Source organism: Rhinolophus sinicus, linkage group LG05 (assembly GCF_036562045.2).
Source record: "Rhinolophus sinicus isolate RSC01 linkage group LG05, ASM3656204v1, whole genome shotgun sequence".
Classification (NCBI taxonomy): Eukaryota; Metazoa; Chordata; class Mammalia; order Chiroptera; family Rhinolophidae; genus Rhinolophus; species Rhinolophus sinicus.
Genome location: NC_133755.1, coordinates 144,131,668 through 144,158,117, shown reverse-complemented (window position 1 = coordinate 144,158,117; position 26,450 = coordinate 144,131,668). Strand labels below are relative to the sequence as shown.

Here is a 26,450-nt window from a genome sequence, read left to right as displayed (position 1 = left end):
CAGTATTATGTTCAGTAGAAGTGGTAAAAGTCGGCATCCTTACATTGTTCTTGATCTTAGAGGAAAAGCTTTCAATTTTTCATCATTGAGTATGGCTTGGGAAAACTGGATATCCACATACAAAAGAATGGAATTGAATCTTACACTATACACAAAAATAATCTCAAGATGGATGCAACATTCCTTTTTATCAATGAAGAGAATATTTTGTCACCCTCACCCTTATTTTGTGCAGAAGGGATATCTCCTGGTCTTTATATTTTCCTTCAAAGGCCTGATTTCCTCTCTCTTAATCATTTTTACTTCTCCAGCAAAATGTTCTTTTACGTGTGGGAATGATGTCACCCAATTGAGGAGCATTTTAACAGAGACGAAGGGTCAGACTTTAGTTATGTACTCACCCACTGATGCTTTGCTTATAATTAGTACCTTTTATTAAAAGGTTTGGCCTTTGCCAGCATTATCTCATTAATCTTTGTAAACTCTCCTCAGAGGAAGCAGGTGTCAAATATTACAGTCAGTTTTATAGAGAAGTGGGCAAGGTCAGAGGAAGTTTACCATGGTTACATGCTGCCCACAGAGCATAGCAGGGTCAAGAATAGAACCAATGGTTGTGACTTTTGTTTGGCTGCCCTCTCAGACCATGTACTTATACCAAACACCACCATCATCCTTCTCCATACTTAGCACCTATTTACCATGGCTTCCAGAACTCATTGTCTCTGTCCTGATTCCAAGAAGGAAAGAGAGGGAAGAATGCATTTGAAGAGACTTGACTAGATGAAGAAACCTATGTGCAGATGAGTGAAGTGAGTACTCTTAAGAAATAGTTAATGAAAGACTACACATAGGAACAAGTCTCCTGACCTCGTGCTCTACTCTATACTCCTCTGCCTCTGAGAAAGGACCATTATGTAACTCCAGATACTAATAACATCCCCCTCTCTCTTGTTTTCCTCACTTGGACTTTTCCAAAGGGAAGGTGACTGTGTCACTAAGCTTCTGACAATTTTGACAGGCTTTCGATCTCAAATTACGCCATCTAGTGGTATGAAAAGAAATCCCATGACAGGCCAAATCATTTATCAAAAAAATCTTCAGTCAGTCTTATGTTTTGTATAAAAAGGAGATGACAGGTCTCAAAGTACAACAAATTTTAAATAAGACATATAATTTATAAAAATTCTGTTATAATGTGGTATTGAAAAATTTTAGTAACATAGAGTTTTTCTGAAGAAAAGGTAAAAGTAATTCCCACCTATTATCTATTTTTCCCTTACAATAGGCTTGTGAAGTAAAGAGAACATCTATTATTAGTCCCATTTTACCAATGATGTAATTAAGACTTAGACGACATCACCATGGACAAATAGTAAGAAAAGCCATCTTAGAATTTATTTCTTCTGACCTGATTCCAGTGCTTTTTCAAAAAAAATAATTGTTTCCTTAAAAATACACCTTTGAAGATTTCCTATTGTGATCACTGTTTTGAGAAAAATGGAAATGTGGAATTTGCAGTAGAGTTACCTTAGCTAACTTTAGTTGTAATAATGAAAAGTTAGAGAGTTTAACTGTAACTTAACAGGCATAAATCTCAGTTTATTATAAGAGCAAGTAGAATATACAATCATACCTCTCTCTGGTCTAAGGTCTAAAAAACACATTTTTAGTTACACAAAAAATGTATTTCATGGTTTCCAAACATATTTATGATAAATTTTTATTATTAGGAGAAGCTAATTAAAGATAAACTTGATCATTTAAATTAAGATGATCATAAAGGTCAGGCTTGACAAGAAATATAATGTTGCCTTTTAAAAGTAATTTAAACACAAGGAGCTCTGATCATCATCAGATTCTGAGCAATAGTCTAACCAAATCCAATATAGTAGAGATTAAAAGATAGGAGTCGTCATCCTGCTGAACCACCTTCCCACTGTGTGACCCCGAGCAAGTCATTTAGCCTGGCTGAACCTCAGTTTCCATATTTGTCAGATGAGACCTTGCAGTTACAGTCCTTCTGATTTTCAGGTATTGCTTTCTCTGGCTAAAATCTGGACACAGAATTATAATTATAAATAGCTGAGTGGCCTGGGTGTAGCTTCCAAAGCCTCCCTCAGAGCATCCATACCTTCTAGTTACTTGCAGAGTTAATGAGTGCTTGGCCTAGCACAAACTCTGTTCATCAAAGCTGGGAAAGCTTCTTATTGTCAGGACAATGTTACTATGATAGTTGTTCTGAGAGGTATAGAGGGAATTTAACATTTTTTCAGTATAAACATCACATCATTGGTATTGTCACAGTAGGATGAAATTTTGCAATAGAGAAAAACATGATATAAAACATACTAAAAACATAAAAATACTTTTGATGAGAGACAACCAAGATGGCACAGTAGGTAAATGCTGTGTTTACCTTCTCTTCACAACCATATCAAAATTATGACTAATCTACAAAAATAACCATTATCAAGAATCACCTAAAATCAAGTTGAACTGAAGCCTTTCAACTAAGAACGCACAATAGTCACCTCCAGGTGGGTAGGAAGGGCAGAGACATGGACCGGGCCGGTCCCACACCCATGCGTGACCATTAAAGGTCGGGAGTGATATTCCATCTGTGGGGTTGCACCCCACCCCTCAGAGGAGCGAGAGGTCCCAGCCGCACCCCAGCCCAGGGTTCCAGTGCTGGGGAGAGAAGTCTCCATAATTACTGGTTGTGAAAACCAGTGGAGGTTGGGACTGAGTGAGACTGAGTACAGCTGCCCTCACAGGCGCTCCTCTTAAAGGGACTGCATGTGGACTTATTCACCAATGGAATCACTCGCTCTGAGCTCCAGCGCTGAGACAGCAGCTGGAGAAGCGGCTGGGACATATGGTGGGGAACTGAGTTGTCTGGCTGGGGATGGGGGCTGGAGAGGAGGCTTTCTCCTGGACAGGAGAGCTGGTGGAAGCCATTATTTCTTTGCTGAGCCCTCCCCATGCCTCACTTGCTGACACAGGTGGCCACCATATCTGAGTCTCAGCTGTACGTTCGCCACACCCTGGTAATTTAAGACACTGCCCCGCCCAACTTTTGGGCACATCCAGTGGCTTTCTTGGGCAGACCACTTGCCTTGGCTCAAGCTGCAGACTTTCCTAGGGTCTCTCAAAGGTTTACCGAACCCAGACAAGCAGCATCTGGCTTGAGCATGTCCTGTAGCTCTGGCTGAGCAGCCCTAAGCTGTCACTAGTGGCAGCTGGCCTTGGTTCATGGCTTGGCCTCTTAAGATGCTTCCAAGCACAGCACAGGTGGCAGACATCTGCGGATTTCTTTGTGGCTTGTGCTGGCTGGCCCAGTTGGGGCACACACTGGTTGTGGCTGAACTTGACCTACAGTGGTTCCCCTCCAAGGTAGTCCTGCGGCTGGTGCTCCCAGTGGCCAGCTTCAAAACTAGCCAGAGCATTACCCAGCTGCCTCCAAGTACAACACACCCAAGGGGCAGAATAGGCAGGCACCAGAGTCCTGCTGAGGCAGATCCTGTTCTGTAAGATCAGCCCCTGCACAACACTTCCACTGTAGTCAAGGCCAGTCTTCACAACCAGTGAGCCCAAGGGTCAGTCCCTCCCACTGATGTGCTATTATCAACCAAGGCTCAAATACTAGAGGAGGGCACACACAACCCACACAAGGGAGACACCTGAAGTGCACGGTTCAGGTGAACAGAAAGACTGCTCCACTTAACCCCATAGCACACATACTACATAAGGCCACTCTACTAAGACTGGAAGACATAGCAGCCCTACGTAATACATAGAAACAAACACAGGGAGACAGCCAAAATAGGGAGACAAAGAAACATGTCCCAAATAAAAGAATAGAACAAAGCTTCAGAAGAAGAGCTAAGTGAGATGAAGATAAGCAATCTATCACATGCAGAGTTCCAAACACTGTTTATAAGGATGCTCACTGATCTCCGGGAGAACTTCAAGAGAGAGATAGGAAGCATAAAGATGGAGATGGAAACCATGAAAAAGAACCAGTCAGAAATAAAGGATACAGTAACAGAAATGAAGGCTATGTTACAGGGAATCAACAGTGGATTATTTGAAGCAGAGAATCCAACCAGCGATGTAGAACATAAGGTAACAGAAAACACCCAACTGGAACAGCAAAAAGAAAAAAGAATCCAAAAAATTGAGGCGAGTTTAAGGGGCCCTGGCACAATATCAAGTGTACCAACATTCACATTATAGGGGTACCAGAAGGAGAAGAGAGAGAGCAAGGAATTGAAAACCTATTTGAAGAAATAATGAAAAAAAACTTCCCTAACCTGGTAAAGGAAATAGGCATACAAGCCCAGGAAACAAAGAGTCCCAAATAAGATAAACCCAAAGAAGCCAACACTAAGATACATCATAATTAAAATGCCAATGATTAAAGACAAAGAGAGAATCTTAACAGCATCAAGAGATAAGCAGTTACCTACAAGGGAGTGCCCAAAGGTCTGGCAACTGATTTCTCAACAGAAACTTCGCAGGCAAGGAGTGGCAGGAAATATCCCAAGTGATGAAAAGCAGTGACATATTAATACACCCAAGATTATTCTGCCCAGCAAAGCTGTCATTTAGAATTGAAGGACAGACAAGGAGCTTCTCAGATAAGAAAAAGCTGAAGGAGTTCATCACCACCAAACCAGTATTACAGAGAATCCTAGAGGGACTTCTTTAAGACGGGAGGCGGGTTAATGATGGGGGAAAGGGGAAGGGATTAAGAAGTACAAATTGACTGTTACACAATAGTCATGGGGATGTAGGGTACAGCATAAGGAATATAGGCAATAATATTGTAATAACTAGGTATGGTGCCAGATAGGTACTAGATCTATCAGTGTGATAGAGGGGAATGGGGTTGGGGGCAGGGTGGAAAAAGTGAAGGTATTAAGAAATACAAATTGGTAGTGAATACAGTTTGGGGAATATAACCAACAATGTAATAGACTGTGTCACATGTGCTATAAACCTGAAGCTGAAGTAGAATAATACTGAATGTCAACTATAACTAAATATATAGGTATATATAGTCACGTGATGTGAAGTAAACATAGGGAAGATAGTCAATGGTATTGTAGTAGCTATGTAAGTTGTCAAAAGGGTAGTAGCTTGGGGGGGTGGGTTATCACTTTATGAGGGGCTTAAATGTCTAACTATTATGTTGCTTTGTATACCTGAAACTAATAATAAATAAATACATAACTAACTAACTAAATAAATACTTTTAAAACTTGAAATTCTGATCTTTAGTTCAAAAAATTGGAACCCAATATACTGTACTTGTTGGAAATTCTGGAAAGCAAAAATGAGATCTTTTCCTTTTAATAGTATAAATTAAAATTTTACTTTAAATAATGTGAGCAATGATGTTTTGGTGAGTGATATAAAATCAATGAAATAACTGAAAGGAAATGTTCATAAGAGGCAATATAAATAAAGATGAATAAAGCAGGGAAGGGAATCTAAATTGTGGGTGTTGTAAACATAAATTCTAGGGCAAAATATTTAGAAATATAATCCAGAGAGGAGTCTAAATGGAAGAGAATTTTTTTTTTTACTCGATGCATCATTTTTATTTCAATAAAGGGGTCCATTTAAGATTAGAGCTTAATCTCCACAGAAGAATTCCACCAAATCATACTGGTTATATATATATATATAACCAGTTTTTATTCTGTTTCTGATCTGAATACACAAAATTGCCATGGCTGAATCTATACAAGTTATTCAAATACCTTGAAGCCTAAAACTCCTGAGTCACTTTAGAGTGGTGGCAGGTCCATGGCCATGGAATTGCAATCTCCATACAGATTTGTACTCAGAAGCACTGACTACATTCAAATCCGACTTTGTTAGACATTTTCAGAAGGATGTGCCTGCCTTGGAGTTTTTCCAAGTGAGGGCCCAGTCAAGAGACAGAAACCACGTTATCATTTCAACAAGGTAGGTTTAATATAAAAAATTATTAACTATTTATAGGCGAATAACTACTAGGAAAGAAAAAACATGCTAAAGAATCCCCTAGTGCTGAGAGAGACTTCCCAAAGAAGGAACACATTTTGAAGGGGGCCCTCTTCCCAAGGCTAGGGTTCAAATGTCTTTGGAGAAGGTGTGCTTTTAGACCGTGGAAGGTAGACAAAGCCTTTGGGTTCCCAGACTAAGACTAGTGAGCAGGAAATTATGGATCAGAACTAATAAGCAAGAACCCACCCCCCTCACTGGAATATAAGTGGGCTGAGGCGGCCCCCTTTGAGGGAACCATTGTCTAGAACTAGCAAGCTGGAAAATGAGTGCCACTGGTTATCCCATGCACTGCCAGTCATTTCCAGCATGAGCAAATCAAGAAAACATACACCACAGCTAGGAAAAGAAGTCCCTTCCTCTTGCTCTACTTCTACGGAACCTCTTGCTGGCAAAGGAGAAGTGTTTGCAAGATCTAGCTCCAGCTTTACAAGCAAGATAATGAAGAGTGCGTTTGGAGATGAGAAGCAATAATCTAACAACCAGCACTAAAGGCCTGAGCCATTGTGATTGTTGCTAACATTTTTATGGCCTTTTTTCCTTTTTTTTTTTTTTTTTAACTTTGGTGGCCTCATGTTTGACTCTACCCAAACTGCTTGCCCACACTGGAACAAATCTCACCTCTACTTGTATCTCTAGCTGACTGTCATAAGGAAGATGTGACAAAGGAAGCCAAATTCTTTTCTTACCAGGGTGGTGTCAACTTCCTGCAACTGAAGATGCAAAATAGACTGAAGAGCACAATTTTCAATGTGCAAACTTTTCTTCTGGAATAGGCTTTCTGTTAAACACTGAAATTCTTTAAAATACAGTCACTGCCTCTTTTTCTACTAATGTCTTTATAGCCAAATTTATGTTCTCTCTCTCCCATGACTATTAAATCGATTATCTCTATTTTTATTACTGTTGGAAGTGCTACTAAATGACATTATGGCCAAGAACTCCAGAATATAGCCGGCTGGCCAATATCTTGTGCTTTCTTCCTTGGAATTCCAAGGAAGTGAGGTGCAAGGCACAATAGCAGATTGGCACTTAAACTACCACCAGTAAAAGATGTATTGAGAACTTGGGGCTTAGTCTTATAGTCTGTGTAATGGTGTTATAGGCTGTAAATTGACCAGGTTCACTTTCTGAAAAGTTCATAGATCTTAATGTGAAACTTAGTTTGTGTTGTAGGAGATAGGAATTACAGTGTCAAGATGAATAAAAGAACATGACAGAACAAGCTTGGAAAGGTGAGGGAATTCTTGATTAACCTTACTCAGAATATCTCTATTATGAAATAGAACAATATAAGTCTGAATTTTAGTTTGATGTTTTAATCAGTCTGTGAAATACAATTTTATTGTGTTTTGTGCCTGTTGATCTTCCAAGAATTTACTGGTGACCAGCTTCTTTTGTATATATTTCTATTCTCCATCTAAATAGAGCAAACATGTTTTACGAAGAATGAAAATAACAGTTTTCTCAGGTTATGGTAATACACATACACTTTGTTTCATTTGATACTTGATTGTATTATCCAGTGAAGTTATCTTTTATTTCGGGGAAATTTCACTTCCCATCATGTCTGTAAGCTTTTCAAAGGGAGGGAAAATTCTAGGTATTCTTAGGGTTTGACCCACTGTGCCATGGCAAACCAGAACATTGTAGACATTCGTTAAATATTGTTGTAGTGAATTCAGAAAATAATAGATCTTATCACACACATCAACATACTGTTGCTCTTCCTATTCTTTCCAGAAGAGGGCAGTAGTCCACGTTCATTTCCAAATGAAAGACTCCTACCTCTTCCCCTCCCAATACTTGCACAAGTTCCCTTATTTCAAGCAACATTTACTATATCGAAAATCCAAAAGTGTCTGGTTACTCACAATAATACATCCTCAATAACAAGATTTGAACTGCAATAGAATCCTGGACAGGAAGACAGCTGATTCTTATTAAATAATAGTGAACTAACTCATCTTTATAATTTTATTGAAATCTTTTGTTTTTCCATTATTTATATGATTGTAGAAAGTGCTACACTGAGGTCAATTGTGATTACAAAATGCAAGCATTAAATAGGTAATCAAATCATTAGATATTACATTTCCCTAAACTTGAATATATTTCTCCCAGTTTATTATAAGGGTAAATAGAAAATACAATTATGCGTCTCTCTTATGTAAGATCTAAAAAAAAATCTCCTTAGTTACACAAACATATATTTCATGGTTTCCAGTTACGATAAAAGTTTTATTAAGATTAGCTAATTAGAGATATAGTAATCATTTAAATAAATCACTTCCATTATTATGGAAAATATTTGAAATGCATCCTAAAATTCATCATGGAGGCAAATTGTGTTAGGTAGACTCCTTTAGGTTGCTAGCCTTTGGGTTATGCCAGGTTGTAGAGGTTGATCATAAGGATATTCTGGGACACAAGCGCTAAGGCCTCATGGAAGAACAGAAATTGGAAAAAATCCTTCAGTCCATCTTGTCATCTCAGGAGCAGACATATGTGATTCCCTACTTCAGTCCTCCACCATTTTGGTGACTCAACTATTCTCTGCTTATTTTGCTCTTGCAGCTACTTACTAACGGCTTTCTATTCTTTTTCTTGTCTCTACCTCAGTGCTTCTGCTGCCTCTCAGTTCTTGCCTTATGGCTTGTGCTTATTCTCTTTTTTTGGGGGGGTGGTAGCTTTTATTTTCTGCCTAATCACCCAAAACTTTGGCTTTTTCTGTGTGTCTCATATTTAAAGTTCCAAAAAGAGAGTCTCTATCTAAAACCTGTCCAGTCAATCAGTAGCCCTCTATTGGGTAGAGTTTTCATGCTAGGCCAGTAGCCAAACTATGGACGGACTGTGCTCTCAAATCCCCATCTTAGTCCATTAACTGTGGCCACAACAGCAGGACAATGAGACACAGAACTTGACCATCATAGGACACCATGAAGGAGGGGGGTTTGGGTATGAAAAACATTCTGAGATTTTCCAAAACAGGGCAAATTGTCACAGAATTTGTTTTTTCTGTCTGGAAAATTAGTAACAGTAATTTATGAATGTTACTTGACCTGAGTCCCCTCCTCGCGTTATTCATCTTACTGACTGATGCTGGTGTTTGTTTTCCTTTGTTTCAGAGGCTAGAACTCCTGGATAGAATAGTGTAGCAGGCTCCATTTCACATGCTAACTATAAATCATTGAAGTAGAAAGAATTGTCTTTGCTATGCATTTTGCAGATAATAATCAAGTAAGCAAATCTTTCAAAAGATAAAATGAAATGTTTTCCTCAGGAAGCATTTCAAGGGAAACCACACTGTTAGTTGAAAGTAAATATTCTGAACTGTTAGCAGGAGTAGGACAGACATTTCTCAGAACAGTAAACTCAGAGAGACGCTTTGGTAGAAGGGAGAGAGCCAAATTCTCCTAGGAGAAATGATGTTGCAGTACAATAGACAGTATTAGGTTTTCTTTTGATTTTCTCAGAAAAGTTTGCTCTGGTTCTCTAATCCTATGGGGCTTATGCTTTTGATTCTCTTTTTCTAAATCTTTTTTAGTCCTTTCTCTTGGCATTCTGTGTTTTTTCAAAGAATGCTACCTGATTTTTTATGTGAGTAGGAAACCTGCCCAGGTGAAATGAACTTGAACCAGCCATTCAAGTCAGAGACATCAGCATATCTTAAGTTATTTTTCTTTCTTTAAAAACAAAACAAACAGCTTTGTTCCTTATGTTTCAATAGTTTGTTTTCCTTCCTTTTTTTTTCCTGATTATATTTGGCTTCTTTCATTTTCCAAACAACATACATTTTAGAAAGAAATACTTTCTCTGAAAAAAAAATCACCATATTTCACGGTTCTGGGTATAAGCCTAAATGTAATGCACCCAGTACAATGCAACACTTGAATTATGTTGACAGCATAAGTCTATGCACAAAACAGGAGGCTCTCTCCCCCACCCCCTCCGCCCCGTTCTTTAAATGAATCTTCCTTCCAAGCAAACTCCCCCACACATCCCACCCTCTTACACCCAACTCATTTTAAGGGGTAGACTAAGAAATGAAGCCTCAATGAAAAAAAAAAAGGGGGGGGGGAGACCTGAAACCTTTTGATTACTAGGCAATCCTTGCCCTGTGTTAAAATCTCTCACTGACGTGGAGGACTGGTTTGGGCTGATGATCCTCTCAAAAGGTGATGCGTTCATGCTGCTTTCACATCATTAGGGCTGGGAGCATGTCACTGCCATGCCCAGCTGACAGCATCACCAGATGATAATGTGCCCTGGTTCCACCTTCTGCCTTCTGGGACATAGAGAGGAGGCTCTGTGCTGCCCCCACAGATACTAAAGAACGGCAACGTCCATTTGGCTCAAATCTACTCCATCTCAGACAACTCAATGCTTTGTCCAAGATAATCTGCCAGGAAATCCCTACAGGGCAGGGTGAGCAGTGGGGAGAGGGTCCAAGGTGGCTACCACTTATTTCATATACATCAAACAGCCCCCAGTTGTGACTGTGCTAGTTACAGAGATCCCCCAATCCTAAAATATTTAGGTATTTTGCCACTGTTGTATACGAGAATAATTTGTAAATAAATGCTTGAGAATTTAGCCATTATTATATGTGCCTCCCACTCCGACCAAAAAAATTGAAGTGGGAAACTGAGGTACTAAAAGGGTGGGGTCCTCAGAGTTTAGGTTGCATTTGGGAGCCAGACATTCCTTACCATGTGAGTCCTGCAAGGAACTGAAAAGGTGCAAGTGAAAGACTCAGCAGGGTCTCAGAAGACCTTTAAATGCAGGTTGACAACCAACAGAGTGGCAACTGGTGACCAGGTCACAGAGAGCAGTTCTCAGCGCAGAGGAGGCAGGAGTGGACACAAGGGTTAAAGCACCATACTTGAGTGATTCTCAACATCTTCCTGGAATGACTGCTTCCGTTAATCCCTCAACTGAACAATGGAAGCCAATCAGATTAAGCCTAAAATAGAACACGCTTCTTTGCTATTAATCACTATTTTCAAAGATTAACCCTCAAGTTAGTGGTAGGAGCTCACTGATTATTTTTCCACTTCTTCCAACACATGATATTAAAATAAATGGGAGCCCTTGATAAGCAGAGATTGAATTCCGTGGAAGTCACAGCACACCACACAGCATTCCAGAGAAGGCTGGCATCACAGCTGAATGTCAGGCCAGTTTCCTACTTAGTAGCACTTTTTTTTTTTTTAAGGAGGGAATAAGAGAGTGGAAAAATTAAAAAGAAAGAAAAATCTTTTATAGTTACAAAATTCTCAATATTTAAAAAATGATGACTATTCACAGCAAAAGCAATTCATAAAATATTCTGAAAACTCACCATTTAGGCCAGAAATATGGCAGACGAATTATTAAAAATAAGAAACTTGTTTAAACAAACATAACCATTTAGTCTTAATTCTCCCCTCTGAGTGGGCAAGAACTGCCTTACATAAACACCCACACTCTTGAACTATTCCCCTTTGTACCTCTGGGTGGGGTGAAAGAAGAAAAGCGTAGGAAGTTTTCTTTTGTGGAAAAGTGTATATGCATAGCACAAGGTCTATGGATTTTGCAGACTGATTGGGTCTAACCCAACAGATCACATCAATTACTTACGGCAGAGTTCCACTATGAAGGCAAGTCACCTGCAGGAAAATTACCCTCAAACTTTTATTGTGACTACATTTGCGTAACATTATTTTTCCCCTCGCCCCAGACAAGTATCTCTTAAGGTTCAAGTCTCAGTTAATTCTACAAGTCATCTCCCCTTACTCTTGAATGTTCACCTTTCACTTCCGTTTGTGATCAGGACTTATAGGATATCTGGCATTACATTAGGCATCTTATCTTCTTGATGCTATTACCAAAGATGTTCCAGGGGAAAGTTTTCAATCCTCCAGATATCGCAGCACATGAAAATCTGGTGTAAAATTTATATAATTGCTCTTAACCAATGTTATCTCAATAAATCTAATTTTTAAAAAAAGAAGTGGATAGAGAAAATTTTTACAAAATCTAGTCTACCCTAATTTTCCATTGGAGATTCTTGGTTTTGTTTCTATTTCTTAACTTATTTGGATGAAACTTATGAGAGACTGACTTACAAAACAAATCTAAGTGTCTAGATTTGTTGAAAAAAGAACATCCAGCCTATAAAAAAGTTTTAAAAGAGTTTATTTACGCCAAATTTTGAGGACATGCCCAGAAACAAAATCCCAATAGATTGAGAACATGCTCCAGAAAATGGCAGTTTTGCAGCTTATTTTATACATTAGAATCAAAGGAGAAAACTTTTGGAAGGTGCATGGAATCCACTGGTGATAGATTAAGGAGGTGGGAGAAAGCAAAGTGGGACTATCTCTAAGACAGGATAAAAAGGAAAATGGAGAAATACATACTTCTTTTACATTGGTGGGGAGAGGATAATTAATTAAGATTTACAGTACATAGAGATGGTATCCAGGGGACAAGATAACAGGGAAGGGTTCTGTGGCCTCATGCTCTGGTCTTGTGCTCTGGTGCCTGCAGTTGGGCCTTCAAGGGGCAGGAAAAGAAAATTACTCTGACATGTCAAAGGTATGTTGTCCTAGATGCATGAGAATGGTGTAGAGCCCACTGAAGGTCAAGGTTGACCTTTGCTAAGGAAGCTGTAGGCCTGGGATGTGACTACCCGCCATGGTCTGCCCAGTTAGGAATTTATAATTAAACCATCCTATGGTCACTGAGCTTGTGAGCCCTGCCATGTGGCCCCCTGAGCTTGTCAGGCTTACTATATAGCCCCCTTTTAACTCACAGATTGAAAATATCAATAGCTTTGGGAGTATTTCATTAATATAATTTTTTAAAACAAAATTCCTTACCAGGAGATGAAAACTATTGAGGGAATACTTTGGTAAACAAAATCCCAAAGGCTAAAGCAAGAACTATCTGGGCCTAAGGATTCAGAGAAACACCAGGAAAGGCCATCCAAACTCTGGGTCATCCTTGCTTGGTGTCATTCTTAGTTCATGTCAGAAGTGTAGTTTTGTCCAGACTTGGCCTGACTTCTCTGTGATTTCTCCAGGGTAACGGTTATTAATTCTTATTGTTCCATTGAGTCACCTAGAGCCTTCCTAAAATAAAAATCGTGATGCCCAGATCTTACTTTTAACCAATTAAATACTGTTCTCTGAAAATAGGGCTCAATACAAGAACTTTTAAAATACTCTCCAAGTGATCTTAGTGGGCATCCACTGTTTTAGAGCAAGGGTTTTGAAAACTGTGTCCTTGGCACTCTAGGTTGATTGATGTAGAGGCAAGGTGACATGTGAAGATATAAAAATGTAAGTTTGGGGACTGCTCTAAATCTTTTATGAACTTTCTATTGCTGAAAATTCCTTATCAATAGTCATTTTGATCAAAGGAAATAAAGTAAGAAGTTGACCTAATTGATATAGTGAACTAGAAGCATAGTTTGAGCATAACTACCCCAAATGTCTAGAAACCCAAGGTGGAAAAGCTATGCAGGATGGGAAAGAAGCCAGGGGGTCCAGACAAAGGCCAGGCCAGGAAATTTGGAGATCGACATCCATTCCCAGAAGAACACCAAGAAGCCAGTTGACTGGTAACTCATGTGCTACTGACTGTCAGATTCAGGACAACAGAGTTGAAAGAAACTCGGAGATATACCAATCTAACACTCTGACTTAAAACAATGAGGAAAAATGCTTTTGATGGCTAGGTGAGTATCTGACGATACACCAACATGATGAAACATTTTATGTGGTGAAAGTTAAGACTCATATAAATTCAAGTCCAAATTTTTTTTTAGGTTCCATCTCTCACCTGTGGCTTAACCTTAATGTTTTTGAACTTTAGTGCTATTCATAAAAATAAAAACAGTAATGTCTCCTTCTCAGTATACTTGTGAATTTTAAATATAAACCATATGTAAAGTATCCAGCACATAGTAGGTTGTCATAAACATCAATTCTGCCTCTCCTCCTTAGTGGAAGAGCAAAATTTAGAATATGATCTGTCTTATAGCTAGACAACTGTTCTTCCTGTATAACTCAATTTTAAAAAACAACTGAACATTGAAAATATTATTTGAAGCTGCCTAAAAGCAGGTTTCCTTCCAGACTCAAATATAACATTTTATATTTGTAATAAGTATGTTCTAACTCCCCAGAGGGATTAAACTAACCTAATTCTCTTTGATCAAAATCCTACTCAAAAAAAAATAAATCCAAAGCCACTGGCATTTGCCTTGCCTACCAGTAATGTAGGCTCCTGCTGGGGTTACCCTTCGTGCTCCGGCTCCAGCCTCAGCAGCTCAGCTTGCTCTTTGGCCTCTCCTGACATCTCACTGGGTCTCAGTACACATTCTGGGCTTCACTAAGCCTTAGTCAGAAGCCACTGCTAGAAATGATTAGAGCTGGAGTCAGAACCTTCCTTGTGTCAGCTCCTCAGGGCAGTCTAGGCTCCCTTGGGAACTTTGAGCAATGACGGGATTGGGTTGAATATGTGATGACAATCAAGGCAGCAACCACATAAAGAGGAACAATTTTCATCCTTGAAGCTGCCACATAAGAGGTGCATATACAGATCCACTGCTCCTTGCTATTTACCTCACAGGTGAGAAGCTGCAAATGTCAAAAAGTCAAGTATGGATTCTGTTCTGGTTGCATGGAGGGCAAAAGGAAAAGAAAGGGTAGGAAGAGGTGAAACAAGTTACTACATAATTAACGAAGTGTTTTAAAATTATTATTAAATTAGTGAAATTCCAATAGGAACATAGTAGTGGTTTAGTTCTAAACCCCAAACCGTAAGGTTTCTTGATAATCATATAGAAGAAAAAAAAAAAGGTGTGTATGGGGGGGGTGGGTGGAGGGATGGGAATGATTCCCTATTTCATGTTCTTGAAACAAAATAAAATGTTTTCAATTTAAAGATAAAGATAAAGAATGCTGTGAGAATATAGACAAAAACATCATGTTAGTAATAAATCATGATGTCATTGGATTTTCCCCTAGCAACATTCAATGACAAAAGACAATGGAGTAACCCTTAAAATATACTCAAGTAGAGAAAGTGTGAAACAGCTAAGCTGCCCTTCGAGTATAGAACAGGCCAACAATTTGAATATGTAAGAATTAAGGGACTACTATTCCAGAGAACCTTTACTGAGAATGATACTAGAGGATAATCTCCAGGCATGTGGGAGTTGACTGACAAACTTCAGCAAAATAACCGAGGCAAGTATATAATTTGTTTTATTCCATAACTATTATGAAATTTTTCAAACATATGCAAATGTAAAGAGAATATGTAACAAATCCCATGTACCTACTATTCAGCTTTAGTAAGTACCAATATTTGCCACTCTCATTTCATCTTTTAGCTCTCCTTTTTTGTGCTGAAATTATTTTAAAGATAATTCTAGACATGGTTAATTCACATATAAATATTTCAATATGCATCTGTAACCAATCAATACTTTTTCAAAAACATACACCATCATGCTATTATCATATGTAACAAAAGGAATAATTCCCTAAAATCGTCTCATACCCATTTAATAGTCATTCATATTTTCTTAAATACTTCGAAGTTGTCTTGTTACATACAGCTCATTGTTTGAAACAGGATGCCAATAAGGTACACAGGCTGCTTCTGGTTGTTATGTCTCTTCTGTCTCTTTTATTCTCCTTTTTTTTATGCCATTGTGGAAAACTGGATCATATGTGAAATAGAATGTAGTATACGAAGCATGACAATTAAATTCGTGAAATTATTACAACGATGTTGCTAAGCATTTTTTGATTTCAGAGGGATCATTCATTTTTAATTTGTACCAACTGGACAAAACAGTTAATCAAGTTTACTACTTGGAAGTGATGAAAAGGCTGCATGAAAATTTAGACAACCTGAAATTTCGCCAACAATTCATGGCTCTTGCATCACAACAATGCACTAGCTCACACAGCATTGTCTGTGAGGGAGTTTTTAGCCAGTAAACAAATAACTGTATTGGAACACCCTCCCTACTTATCTGATCTGGACCCCAATGACTTCTTTCTTTACCCAAAGACAAAGGAAATATTGAAAGGAAGACATTTTGATGACATTCAGGATATCAAGGGTAATATGACAACAACTTTGATGGCCATTCCAGGAAGAGTTCCAAAATTATTTTGAAGGGTGGACTAGGTGCTTGCGTCGGGGCATAGCTTCCCAAGGGGAGTACTTTGAAGGTGACCATAGTGATATTCAGCAGTGAGGTATGTAGCACTTTTTCTAGGATAAGTTCACGAACTTAATTGTTCTACGTCGTATTCTACATTTACTTGGTTCCTTTCTCATATTGTTAATTCACTTATTTTCTTTTGCCCATATTTCCTGTAAACTAGTAAAATCTAAATACTAGATTAGATTCAGGTTTAATTTTTTTGAAAAGACTATTTCACAGATGGTACTGTGTATTTACTCTTGCTTTGCATCACATTGGCAGGCACATAATATCCAGTTGTCCCATTTTTAGGGATGTTTAGATGAATGGTTTCAAGTTGTATGGTCCTTACCCCATCATGGTTTCACCTAGTTTAGAATTCATTATTTACTGTCTGGATCCATTATGTCATTAGGGGTTGCAAAATGGTTGTTTTCTAACTCTGAAAAGCTTTACAAAGAATAAAAGAAGAATCAGTAAAGCAGAGAGGTATAAAATTGATATGTGTAATGCAATAATAGCATTCTTATGTACTCCAATAACATCACTAGAAGACAGAGATTCAAGGGGAATTAAATATATATGTATATATATGTATGCATATGCACATATATTATATATCATATATGTATTTCAACTAATGCGGATATACTACATAGTAGAACACAAAATTTGCATTTTTTCTGATAAACATAGAACTGCAAAACGACTGTACACCAGCACTGCTTTGGACAGTTTCCCAGACCTCTAGTCAGAGCCAACTCACCCATCAGCACAATAGGGACTGTCCCTAAGGCCCATCGTGTTTTTAATTTCTTTTAAAATCAGAAGAAAATAAATTAACTTGGGATTGAAAACAATGGTTTAATACATAATTTTAATACATTTGTCTTTATATTATACAGTGTGTGTGTGTGTATGTGTGTATTTCTTCATGTAGAAAGGGGTCCAAGAAGGCAAAAGTGCCTAGAGCCCACAAAAGTCATAATACAGTCCTGCCTGCAGGGACATACGTTCATTGAACATTAAAAACATGTGAAAAGTTCTGAATTTTAGGCATTATATCCTTCCAATGTATTATTTTTGAGAACTGATGTCTTCAGAGTCTAAGGAAATGAATTTCAGATGGTAGAATTTCATATATCCTTGAAAGGCAGGAGGATAGGTTTACAGGACAAGGTTTTCTGCTGACTACACTGCAGATCCCACTGTGTATAGAGCCGACTGTGAACTATCTGGCTCACTCCCAAGTCACCACGTCAGCCCCCAGATGCCATGACCAGTATGTACATAGAGTGGCAGACCTTCTTGCACGAGTCTTGCTGTGGAATCATAAAATGTTAGAATTTGAAGACACTGAGCCCAACCCCCAACCAATGCAAGAGCACCTTTGTTGCCATCCTTGACCAGTCACACGGCATCAGTATGAGCACATCTTGACACTGTCTGCACCTGAATGCAGCAAAGCTGCTTCCCTTTGTGTTATTGTCTTATAAAGGAACACTAAATGCAAGAAAAAAGAGATACCCAGGTTGCTGTGGATTCAGTAGGAAGATGTCAGAATGAGTGTATCCCTGGACACCGTGAGTCAGTGATGGCAGATGAGCTACCCATTGTGGGCAGTATCCATGAGAACCATTGTGGTCTCTTCGTCCTCAGGGCTAAGTTCCAGACCATCTTCTACCACCCTATGAAGGCTGCTGTAGTGTTGCTGGCTTTGGTTGAAAGAATGTAGCTCCGAAGCAGCCTCCCAAGCAGCAAAAGTAGGCATGGGGAAGACATCTGGCCTCTTGTTTTCAAAAAAGCATTTCAGATTTCTCTCACTCAGCTTGTTTGCATAGTCCAGAAATGTATTTTCCAACTGCTTCTTCTCCTTTTGTGTATACGTCTTCCAAAAACTCAGCTGAAGGTAGCTAACTTTAGATTGACAGCGAGCATAACAAAGGGTGAGCAGAGAGAAAAAAGATGCTGAACAAATCAGGAACCATCCTAAAATCTTAGAAAGAAAGAAATATTGAGGACATGTCAAAGCAAAGCCACTTCTCAGGGAGCTGAGGTGATATTATTGGGAAGTGTACGGCTAAATTACTACAACAGTCATTGCCATATTTTACTTGAAATTCTCCATCTTAATTTTTTGACAACACTTTCCTAACAGTCAAAATAAAGTGTGAGTTTACTTAATTATTCTCTATCTGATCCATCATTGCTTGTATGCAAAGAAATAACCAGAAGGCAAGCAAATTAGAAAAAATCAAAAAGTACAGATTATCCAAGAATCAGATAAATCAAAACCTCAAGTAGTATTAACGATTAGAGGAAAGACTTCTGTGCATGGGTAAATGTGATCATTTGAGCAAACGAGCAATTCCTTAGCCAGGTGTTTTCAGGCATTGATAAATGCATAGATGTGGCTAGTGACTGATTTTTCCCATGTTCTATTGTTTGCAGGGACAGCAGCCCTCTCTAAGAGAAATACTACTCATTATCTATGATAAAGCGAGACAGACATAACACAATAAGGAAACTGAAACTATAAGAATTGAAAGGCTGCATCAAAGCTAAGAAAAAAATTGCAGTCATTCCAAACCTTCAGGATTATTGGTTCTGAATCTTGATAATCAGAAAAAACAAATTTTTCTGTGAATATGAACTGGTTCAGTTGGCTGTTTTTTTCCTGAATATTAAAAACAGAAGTCTGTATAACTTATCTTAGAAATTTTTTGTTGTTGTTCTAATTATATGTTTCACAATTGGAATTAATTTCATATTTGGGCAACTAGCAGAATTCTTTTCAAAGTTTCTCTTGACATTTCAGTGAAATGACCCTTAGTATTTCTCAGCAAATGGGCCTATTTGAAAATAGAAACCAAAAAAATCTGCAAACAGACCCGTTCAGACAGCAACAGAACCACAAATTAGCTCCAATGCTTTAAACCAGTGGTTCCCACACTCTGGCTCAGACCAGAGAGTCAGTGTAAAGGTCTCAGACTCCACACGAATGCCAACTCTGGATTGGCACTAGTTGGGTTTACATCTGAACTTTTCCCTTACTATGGGTATGCTCTGTGCCTCAGTTTCCTCAATTGTAAAATGGGGTTACCTAGTTCAGAGGGTGATTTGGGGCATTAAAATGAAATGATGTAGACATACACGTGCATTCAGTAAGTTATTATCACATGCAGCTATTTTTTTTTTTGAAGCTATTTTTCAAATGTACACGTGTGTACATGAAAGCATTACTGAACTCATGGTATCTTTCTGTCAATGAATGAGGCACAGCTTCCATCCCGTGAAAGTCCTTACATTTGCCTGAAATCATTTGTGGTTGGCTGCCTCAGGACTGCCTTTGTGCTTCATCCTCTCCCGTCCTCCTTCCCCAGCCGGGCCTCCTGTGTGAGTCAATTCTGCTTGAGTTCTAAGCTATTTGATCAGCTTCAGACTCCCCCTCCTCCCATTGCATGACCTGAGTACCACCTCGCTCTCACCTGCGTGCTGAGCACTGAGCCCTCTTTTGTTCTTCCCCAATTCACAGTACCCAGAGTGTAACTAGGCACGGGGGATGCTCCCACCCCAACCCTCAATAGTGTCCCATTCTGCCTGAGTCTCTTCCCTTAAACCCTGGCAGTTTCCTCATGAATTTAGAACACTTACTGTACCAGCAGCTTTATGCCCGTTTATGTCCATTATCTCTATACCTTTCAGCAACCCTCTGAGGTAGGTGTTATTACCCCCAACTAGAGAAAATCGGGGCTCAGAGAGGTCAAACCATTAGTTCTTGGTCACATAGCTACTAAGTGATCGAGTCAGGACTCAAACCCAAGACTAGTCAACTCCAAGGCCAAGTTCTTTCCACTGCTATTCTCTACCTTCCTTAAAAATAGAGTGCCACCCAGCTGGATGTCTTGTTATGTGCCCCACCCATGGGACACTTTTTCCACCCCCACCCACATACCCAACTATTAGTCTGGACTGTTTGTTGCTCCGGCCTGTGTGAACCACTGCGGTGAGCACCTGCTGTTGATACAGCTCTTCTTGTTCACATCCCTCATGCATCCTCCCCCAGGAATCAGCCCCAGGTCCTTCTCATTCTGCTGAAAAGTAAACAGGTCAGTGTGCCCAGGCTACGCTATGACAGTGTGTGCGTGATTTCCTTATGTTTGTGTTTAGAGAAGAAAAGCTAACACAGTGATGAGTGTTTGGATCTGGCACTAATTTAATGGAGCCTGGTGCCTGGGGACATAAATCAAAAATCACTCATTGTGTCGTAACATTGGTAATTAATACCTTCCTTCAACAAAAGAAGGAAGACATCTGGGAGCCTGGCATGTTTTTATCTAGGGTGCGCTTTATGCATTAAAGAAAAAACTTTGGGGTATTTTTAGGCCTATCGGTTTATGAAAAGTATATGACTATACTGCCAACCAGCTTTGGAATATATGATTTTAAAAACAGACTTTTCTTAACGTGCTGCTGTAAAGACAAGTCCTTGTTGAAAAAGTAAAATTATACTATTTTCAGTGCATTTATTCAGAAACAAATAGCATTCCTGATCAATTGTGGATCTGCTTATCTACTCTAATTCCTTGTTTTGGTTTGGGGAATGCAATTCCTACTACTCACAAGAAGGAATTCGGTCTTTTCCTGAGGCCAGGGCAAGGCTTCACATCTGGATTTGTGCTCATGCACCTGGAAGGCTGACAGGCTACTTCCTTACGTCAGTTAGGTAAAGCTATGATTTCCTTCTGTTAAATAAAGCAATGCCCCAAATCCTGAGCTTCTAAAGTAATGTAACAACTTCTTTACCTGTACAGCACAAAGAGCATAGGACGTAACCTCCCTAGAGAATATGATCACTTTTCACTGAAGCCTACTTAAAGATTGCCAAATCCTACTTTATATGGGAAACTCTTCTGAATCCTGACAATATTTATATAGAGAGATAGCAGTTGCCAAAAATCATTTAAGGGAATTTCTATATTAATTATATTACATGCAACTTTGCAAAGTATTAGCTCGTTTGAGTCAGCTATATTTTAAAAGATGAATGCTATGTGTGTGTGTTTTTCTTTTTCTGAGAAATCAGTTTGAAAATAAATCATTGATACAAGACAGTAATTTTTAATTACAGCTCTGCCCTTAACACTCAATTATGAGTTAGTGTTATGCATTATTTATAAAGTCAACCCCGACAGATTGTTTTAAAGTACTTAAATATTTACCTACACATAACCCAGAGGACATTTTCTTTTCAGAAATGGAAAAGACACTTCAATCAGAAATTTCACTGAGCCACCCAACCTCTAAAAAGCTTTTGCTGAGATTGTCTTAAGACTGCATCATGTTCCAATTTCCATTTCGTATCAAAATGTCCTAGCAGGATTCAGACTCAGCCCTGGATGAAAGGAGAACAGAGAGAATATTGCAAACTGGGAGAAAAAGGAGAGTTTGTCCTTTTTTACCTGAGACTGGGCTTGCAGGGACAGTTTCAGTTCTTCATTGTCTGTGGGTGTCATGCTGGTTTTGCCACATGATATTTTGTAAAGTTCTTCCCAGCATTCTTTGGGCTTGCCCTTGCAAATCCATTTCAGGAGGTTTGAACTGTTTGTCCCACTCATGGCACATTCATAAAAAGTCCCATTGAGCAAAGCCACAGACAGCCACATCACTGGAGCCACCAATGAACTCAGAATGATCTGGACAAACACATAACAGAAGCGGCCTCTGGGCAAGGTTTTCCTGGGATTCCTGCAGCAGCCTGTGAAGAGTCTCCATGTCCTGTTGTTCACAAAGAATCCCAGGATCAGTAACACCCAGGCAGGAGCAAAAAGGAAAACCAGCCCGTAGACCACATTCTCAGTGCTGCAGGGGCACTTAAACGCCACGAGTGAAAAGAGACGCTCACTTCCCATGGTCAGCAGAGCCATGAAGCTGTAGCCAATAACAGTTTTCTGGTTAATGACGAATTTTAAAATCCCCTGAAAAGCATCCATGTTGGAGATAAAGAGGGAAAATGCTTTGCCCTTATTGATCGGCAGAGAAGCTGTGGCCGTGGCGGACGGTGGAAACAGGCTCTTCCTCAGGCAGTTCCGACAGATGAGGAAACAATGTCATTCCCTAGGAATGACTCTTTCCCAATCATGTTTAGATAATGCCTCCTACTGGTGGGTGTTGGGCCGTGAGACTAGAGCCCAAATACTGAGAATTAGAGTTAACTCCAAGTGCATAGCCTCCATTTTAATGTTATTTCCGTGCTGCTTGGTTTGAGAATTTGAAAGAAGTTCTCACTCAAACAAAGAATAGTCTAGGAATTTTCCAACCAGAGGAATCAACATTAGCAGAAATGGATTTCAGCCAATTGGTTGGTAGCCAAATCAGTCTCCAAGCCTGGAGTTTTATGATTTTTTTCTTTTCTCTTGCTCCTTGACTTAAGATCTGGGAGATTCATTTTACATCCTTTTAAGCTGGCTTGTGTCAGAGACTTCAACCAAGTTTTAGGATTTGGGCTATTTGAAATTCATATGGAAAAGTTTAGGGAGTATTTGCATGTTGAATAAAAGACAAAATGAGACGAGTCCTCATCATTTCTTTCCTAGGCTGTCATAGTAACCTCTCGATTGGTGTCTCTGTCTTTCACTTCATGACCACCCTGCTCACAATCCTAAATCCATCCTCCATGCTGACATGAAGGAGATTCCTCTAAACCTTAAAATTTCCTCAGAAATTTAATTCTGCCTGAGCTTATTCATGGTTTGGGCCTCCCCACTGCCACAAGTTTATAAATGTTAACCTCATGAAGTTTATCATGGTGTTTCATGCCCATGACAGGTTCCCTCTACCCAGAATATCACCACCAGTGCCCCTCCCCACTTTGTTCACCCGAAAAAATCTCATTCAATATTCATGAACAGGGTAGAAGTTTCTTCCTCCGCAATTATTTCCAGGATTGCTTCCTAATGCATAACATTGTACCTGTAGGACTTATTATACCATTGCACTTATTTGTTTAATATCTGTAGCACTTTTTTGAATACCAGCTATTATAAAACAGGAACTACATTTTATCAACTTTTGTATTCTGGGTCTAAACATGGTGTCAAACACAGAATGCATGCTCATTCAACAATTTTTTTTCAAATAGTTATTGAACTCCCACTGTGTGCCAGGTATTGTGCTAGAGTACTCACTGAGGAATGAATGAATGAATGAATGAATGAACGTTTCAGTACTTCTAATTAGAAATAATTTAAGGAAATTGTTTCCATTTCTCTCCTACACTGGTGTTAATTTTAAAATTAAATGAATTACGGCACTTAAAAGTGACAACATATCATGCTGACAAATTTCCATTAATAAATGTCAAATTCCAGGACTGTGCATTTTGTGAAAAGAAAGTTCCTTGAACTAGGAGTCAAGCAACTGCTATAGTATAGCCTTGGCTATGTCATTTTGCTTCTCTGCTTCCCAGTTTACTTTCCTCCATTTCTACATTGTAAAATCTTTGAAGTCCTGTAAAGCAGGAGACTTTTTTGAGAAGTTACTTTATGACTCATTTATGTGTCTCCCACCACTACTGCTTGCTCCTTCTCAGAGACTTGTCATCCTCTGTGATATGACTCTCTCCACTTCCCAAAACACACCCTTGGGTCTAATCTTCCCATAATATCGTCTGTTCTATCACATTTGGATTGTGTCCTGGGTACCTTCTAATTCAAGATCTTATCTTTTACTAGGGCTTAATGTGACAAATATACTAATGTGTTGTTGATATTTTAATTTCCCACCCTCCTAAAAGATATTTATTTTTGGGGAAAAAAATTTTGGAAATAATGCTTAAACTGTTTCATAAGCCATACTGTTTCCATAGAAAACTAGCCCCTTAAGATGTTCCATAAAAATAGAAGTGTTTTCAGACTTGCACAAGTCCTAGGGTCAGACATTTCCAAGCTAAGCGTGAACCCAGACTTCATAAGAACGGATTCCATGTACTTAACCATTGTGCTGTACTGCCTGAGAGAGGGCATTTGGGGGCCCTATTCGTAGATATTTGTTCTAGACAGTTTTAGTAATTTTTCCCCCTCTTTGTTAGGTTGCTTTCAAGATGTATTTGGGAATTACACCCACTGTGACCTGTAACAATTCAAGCAGAAATGAATTTTCCCTGATTCTAGACAAGAACCCTCTGGTGGAGTTCGTGGAAGAGCTCCCTCCTGGGCGATCTGCTCTGTGCTACTGCAATTTACTCTGTGGGATTATCAGAGGTGCCCTGGAAATGGTAAAGCACAAACTTCATTTTGCTGGGATTATTCGTTATCTAGTGCTGGGTAACAAATTACCCCAGAATATAGCAGTTTAAAACAAACAAACAAAAAATGTTTATTATCTCACCGTTTCTAAGGATCAGAAGTCTGATCCTTGGCTGGGTGGTTGTGGCTCTGGCTGAGAGCTTTTCACAGCTTAATACACATGCAGTCAAGCTCCTGGTCAGGGCTGCAAGTCTCTGAAGACTCAGCTGAGGCTAGAGAATCCCCCTCCAAGTTCACTCACATAGCCTCAGTGCCTAGCTGCAGTTGGCTAAAGGCTTCATGAAGTTCATGGCCACATAGGCTTATCTGTAGATCTAATCACAACAGGTGTTGCCAGCCCTGGGACAAAGTGGGCAGGGACTACCCGAGGGTGAGAATAACAGGAGGCAGGGATCATTGCATGCCATTTTGGAGATTGGCTTCCACACCTGAATTATTTATTGATTTAACTAAGGTGATTATTAGCATCTGCTGAGAGTTAGGCACTAGACTTACAAAGATGAACAAGACACAGTTGCTGCCCTTCCGGAATCTTCTGTTCTGTAGAGAAATCAGATGTGTAAAGAAGTGTGACTAAGGGTTATGGTAATACCTGGGTTGGTTTGGGTGAGGGGGCACGGAAGACTTCCTAGAGAAACTCTGATCTGGCATTGAAGGATTAGATAGGCGTTAGGTGAAGGCCATGGGGTAAAGGGAGCAGGGGAAATAATATTCCAAGTAAAATAATATTCCAGCATGTCCAAAGGCACAAAAAGAATATGTCACTCTTTTTTTCAGTATGATTGACATGTACATTGAAAAAGGCATTGTCATGAGAAAGATTTAAATTCTTTACAGAGCCCTGATTAAAAAGGGGGCAGGGATTCATATGATAAGTTGGGAATTTAGATTTTTATATTGAAAACCGCAGCAATACATTACGGGTTTATAAACGGGCAATGATATTTTGAAATTTGTGTCTTAGGAATTTCACTCCTTTGTCAACAAAATGAAAGTATCCTGGAGGGGGCAGTGCTGGAGGGGGGGGAGAGAGCAGTTAGGAAGTTGATGATGGTAACCTCAAGAAAAAAAGAAAAAACAGAAAATCCCTGACATAAGAAGTGGATAGGAAAAGATCAATCTGAGCAACATTAAGAAGGCAGAACAGATTTACAACTCGGTTATCAGTTGACTGAAAGGAGCAAGACTGGGAAAAAAGATTCAGGAATTATTTTCAGGTTCCTGAGCAATCTATAGGGATGGTTGTACTATTAATCAAGAAAGCAAAACCAGGAGAAGTACATTTGGGTTTGGGAAAGACAACATAGAGTTCAGTTTGGAAGCTGCTGGTATTGCGGTGTCTAATACACACACGATGGTATCTGCTAAGCAGTTGTTACACATGTCTGGAAGTACAGGGAAATGTGAACTGAAGAGGCACTGGAACTCTGAAAGAATGTTTAGAGAGAGTGTAAAGAGAAAAAGAAGTCACAGGTGGAACCCTAGTAAGCAACAAAACGCAATGAGGAAGTTAAACAGAGAATATAAAGGCACTAAAGGATACCTAGAAGGAGCAACCGAGAAGAAGACAATCAATCCATCAAAGACTAATGAGCCAACAGCAGCTTAGGCAGAGGTAATAATCAACAGTCTCATTTTCCCAAAAGCTCAGCTATTTAGAATAGTGGGACCAGACAGTAGCCAAAGGCTAGACATGTGTTGACCAACCAATAATGAGGCATGCATATAATTTTTAATTATTTGTGCAAGTTAGGGGAACGGTATAGTAACAGGTAATCCAAATGAGTAAAACAATAGAAATAATGTTTATTCACACAGATTGTCCATGCTTCTACCCTACCACTTTTTTAATGCTTGCTCTGCAATCAATGGCC

At 39.2% G+C, this 26,450-nt stretch overlaps 2 protein-coding genes across 5 annotated transcripts in view; one reads left to right on the top strand and one right to left on the bottom strand.

The window, feature by feature from the left end:
• The window catches only part of CALHM5 (calcium homeostasis modulator family member 5), a 75,197-nt gene that overhangs the window by 20,497 nt on the left and 28,250 nt on the right, over window positions 1-26,450 (bottom strand). The window contains exons 3-4 of one of the 4 annotated variants that reach the window (XM_074333471.1): window positions 21,733-22,048; window positions 15,289-18,266 (exon numbers count right to left, since the gene is read on the bottom strand). The exons of 2 other annotated variants lie outside the window; for them this stretch is intronic. In XM_074333471.1, coding sequence (XP_074189572.1) covers window positions 17,877-18,266; window positions 21,733-22,048 — 706 coding nt within the window. In that variant the 3' untranslated portion in view covers window positions 15,289-17,876. Of the gene's footprint in view, window positions 1-15,288; window positions 18,267-21,732; window positions 24,440-26,450 lie in introns of those variants that run through there. One more of the 4 variants, XM_019741328.2, reaches the window with a different exon arrangement.
• The window catches only part of TRAPPC3L (trafficking protein particle complex subunit 3L), a 44,019-nt gene that overhangs the window by 8,431 nt on the left and 9,138 nt on the right, over window positions 1-26,450 (top strand). The window contains exon 4 of the mRNA XM_019741330.2: window positions 24,360-24,545. Within this exon, the coding sequence (XP_019596889.1) occupies window positions 24,360-24,545 (186 nt within the window). The remainder of the gene's footprint in view (window positions 1-24,359; window positions 24,546-26,450) is intronic.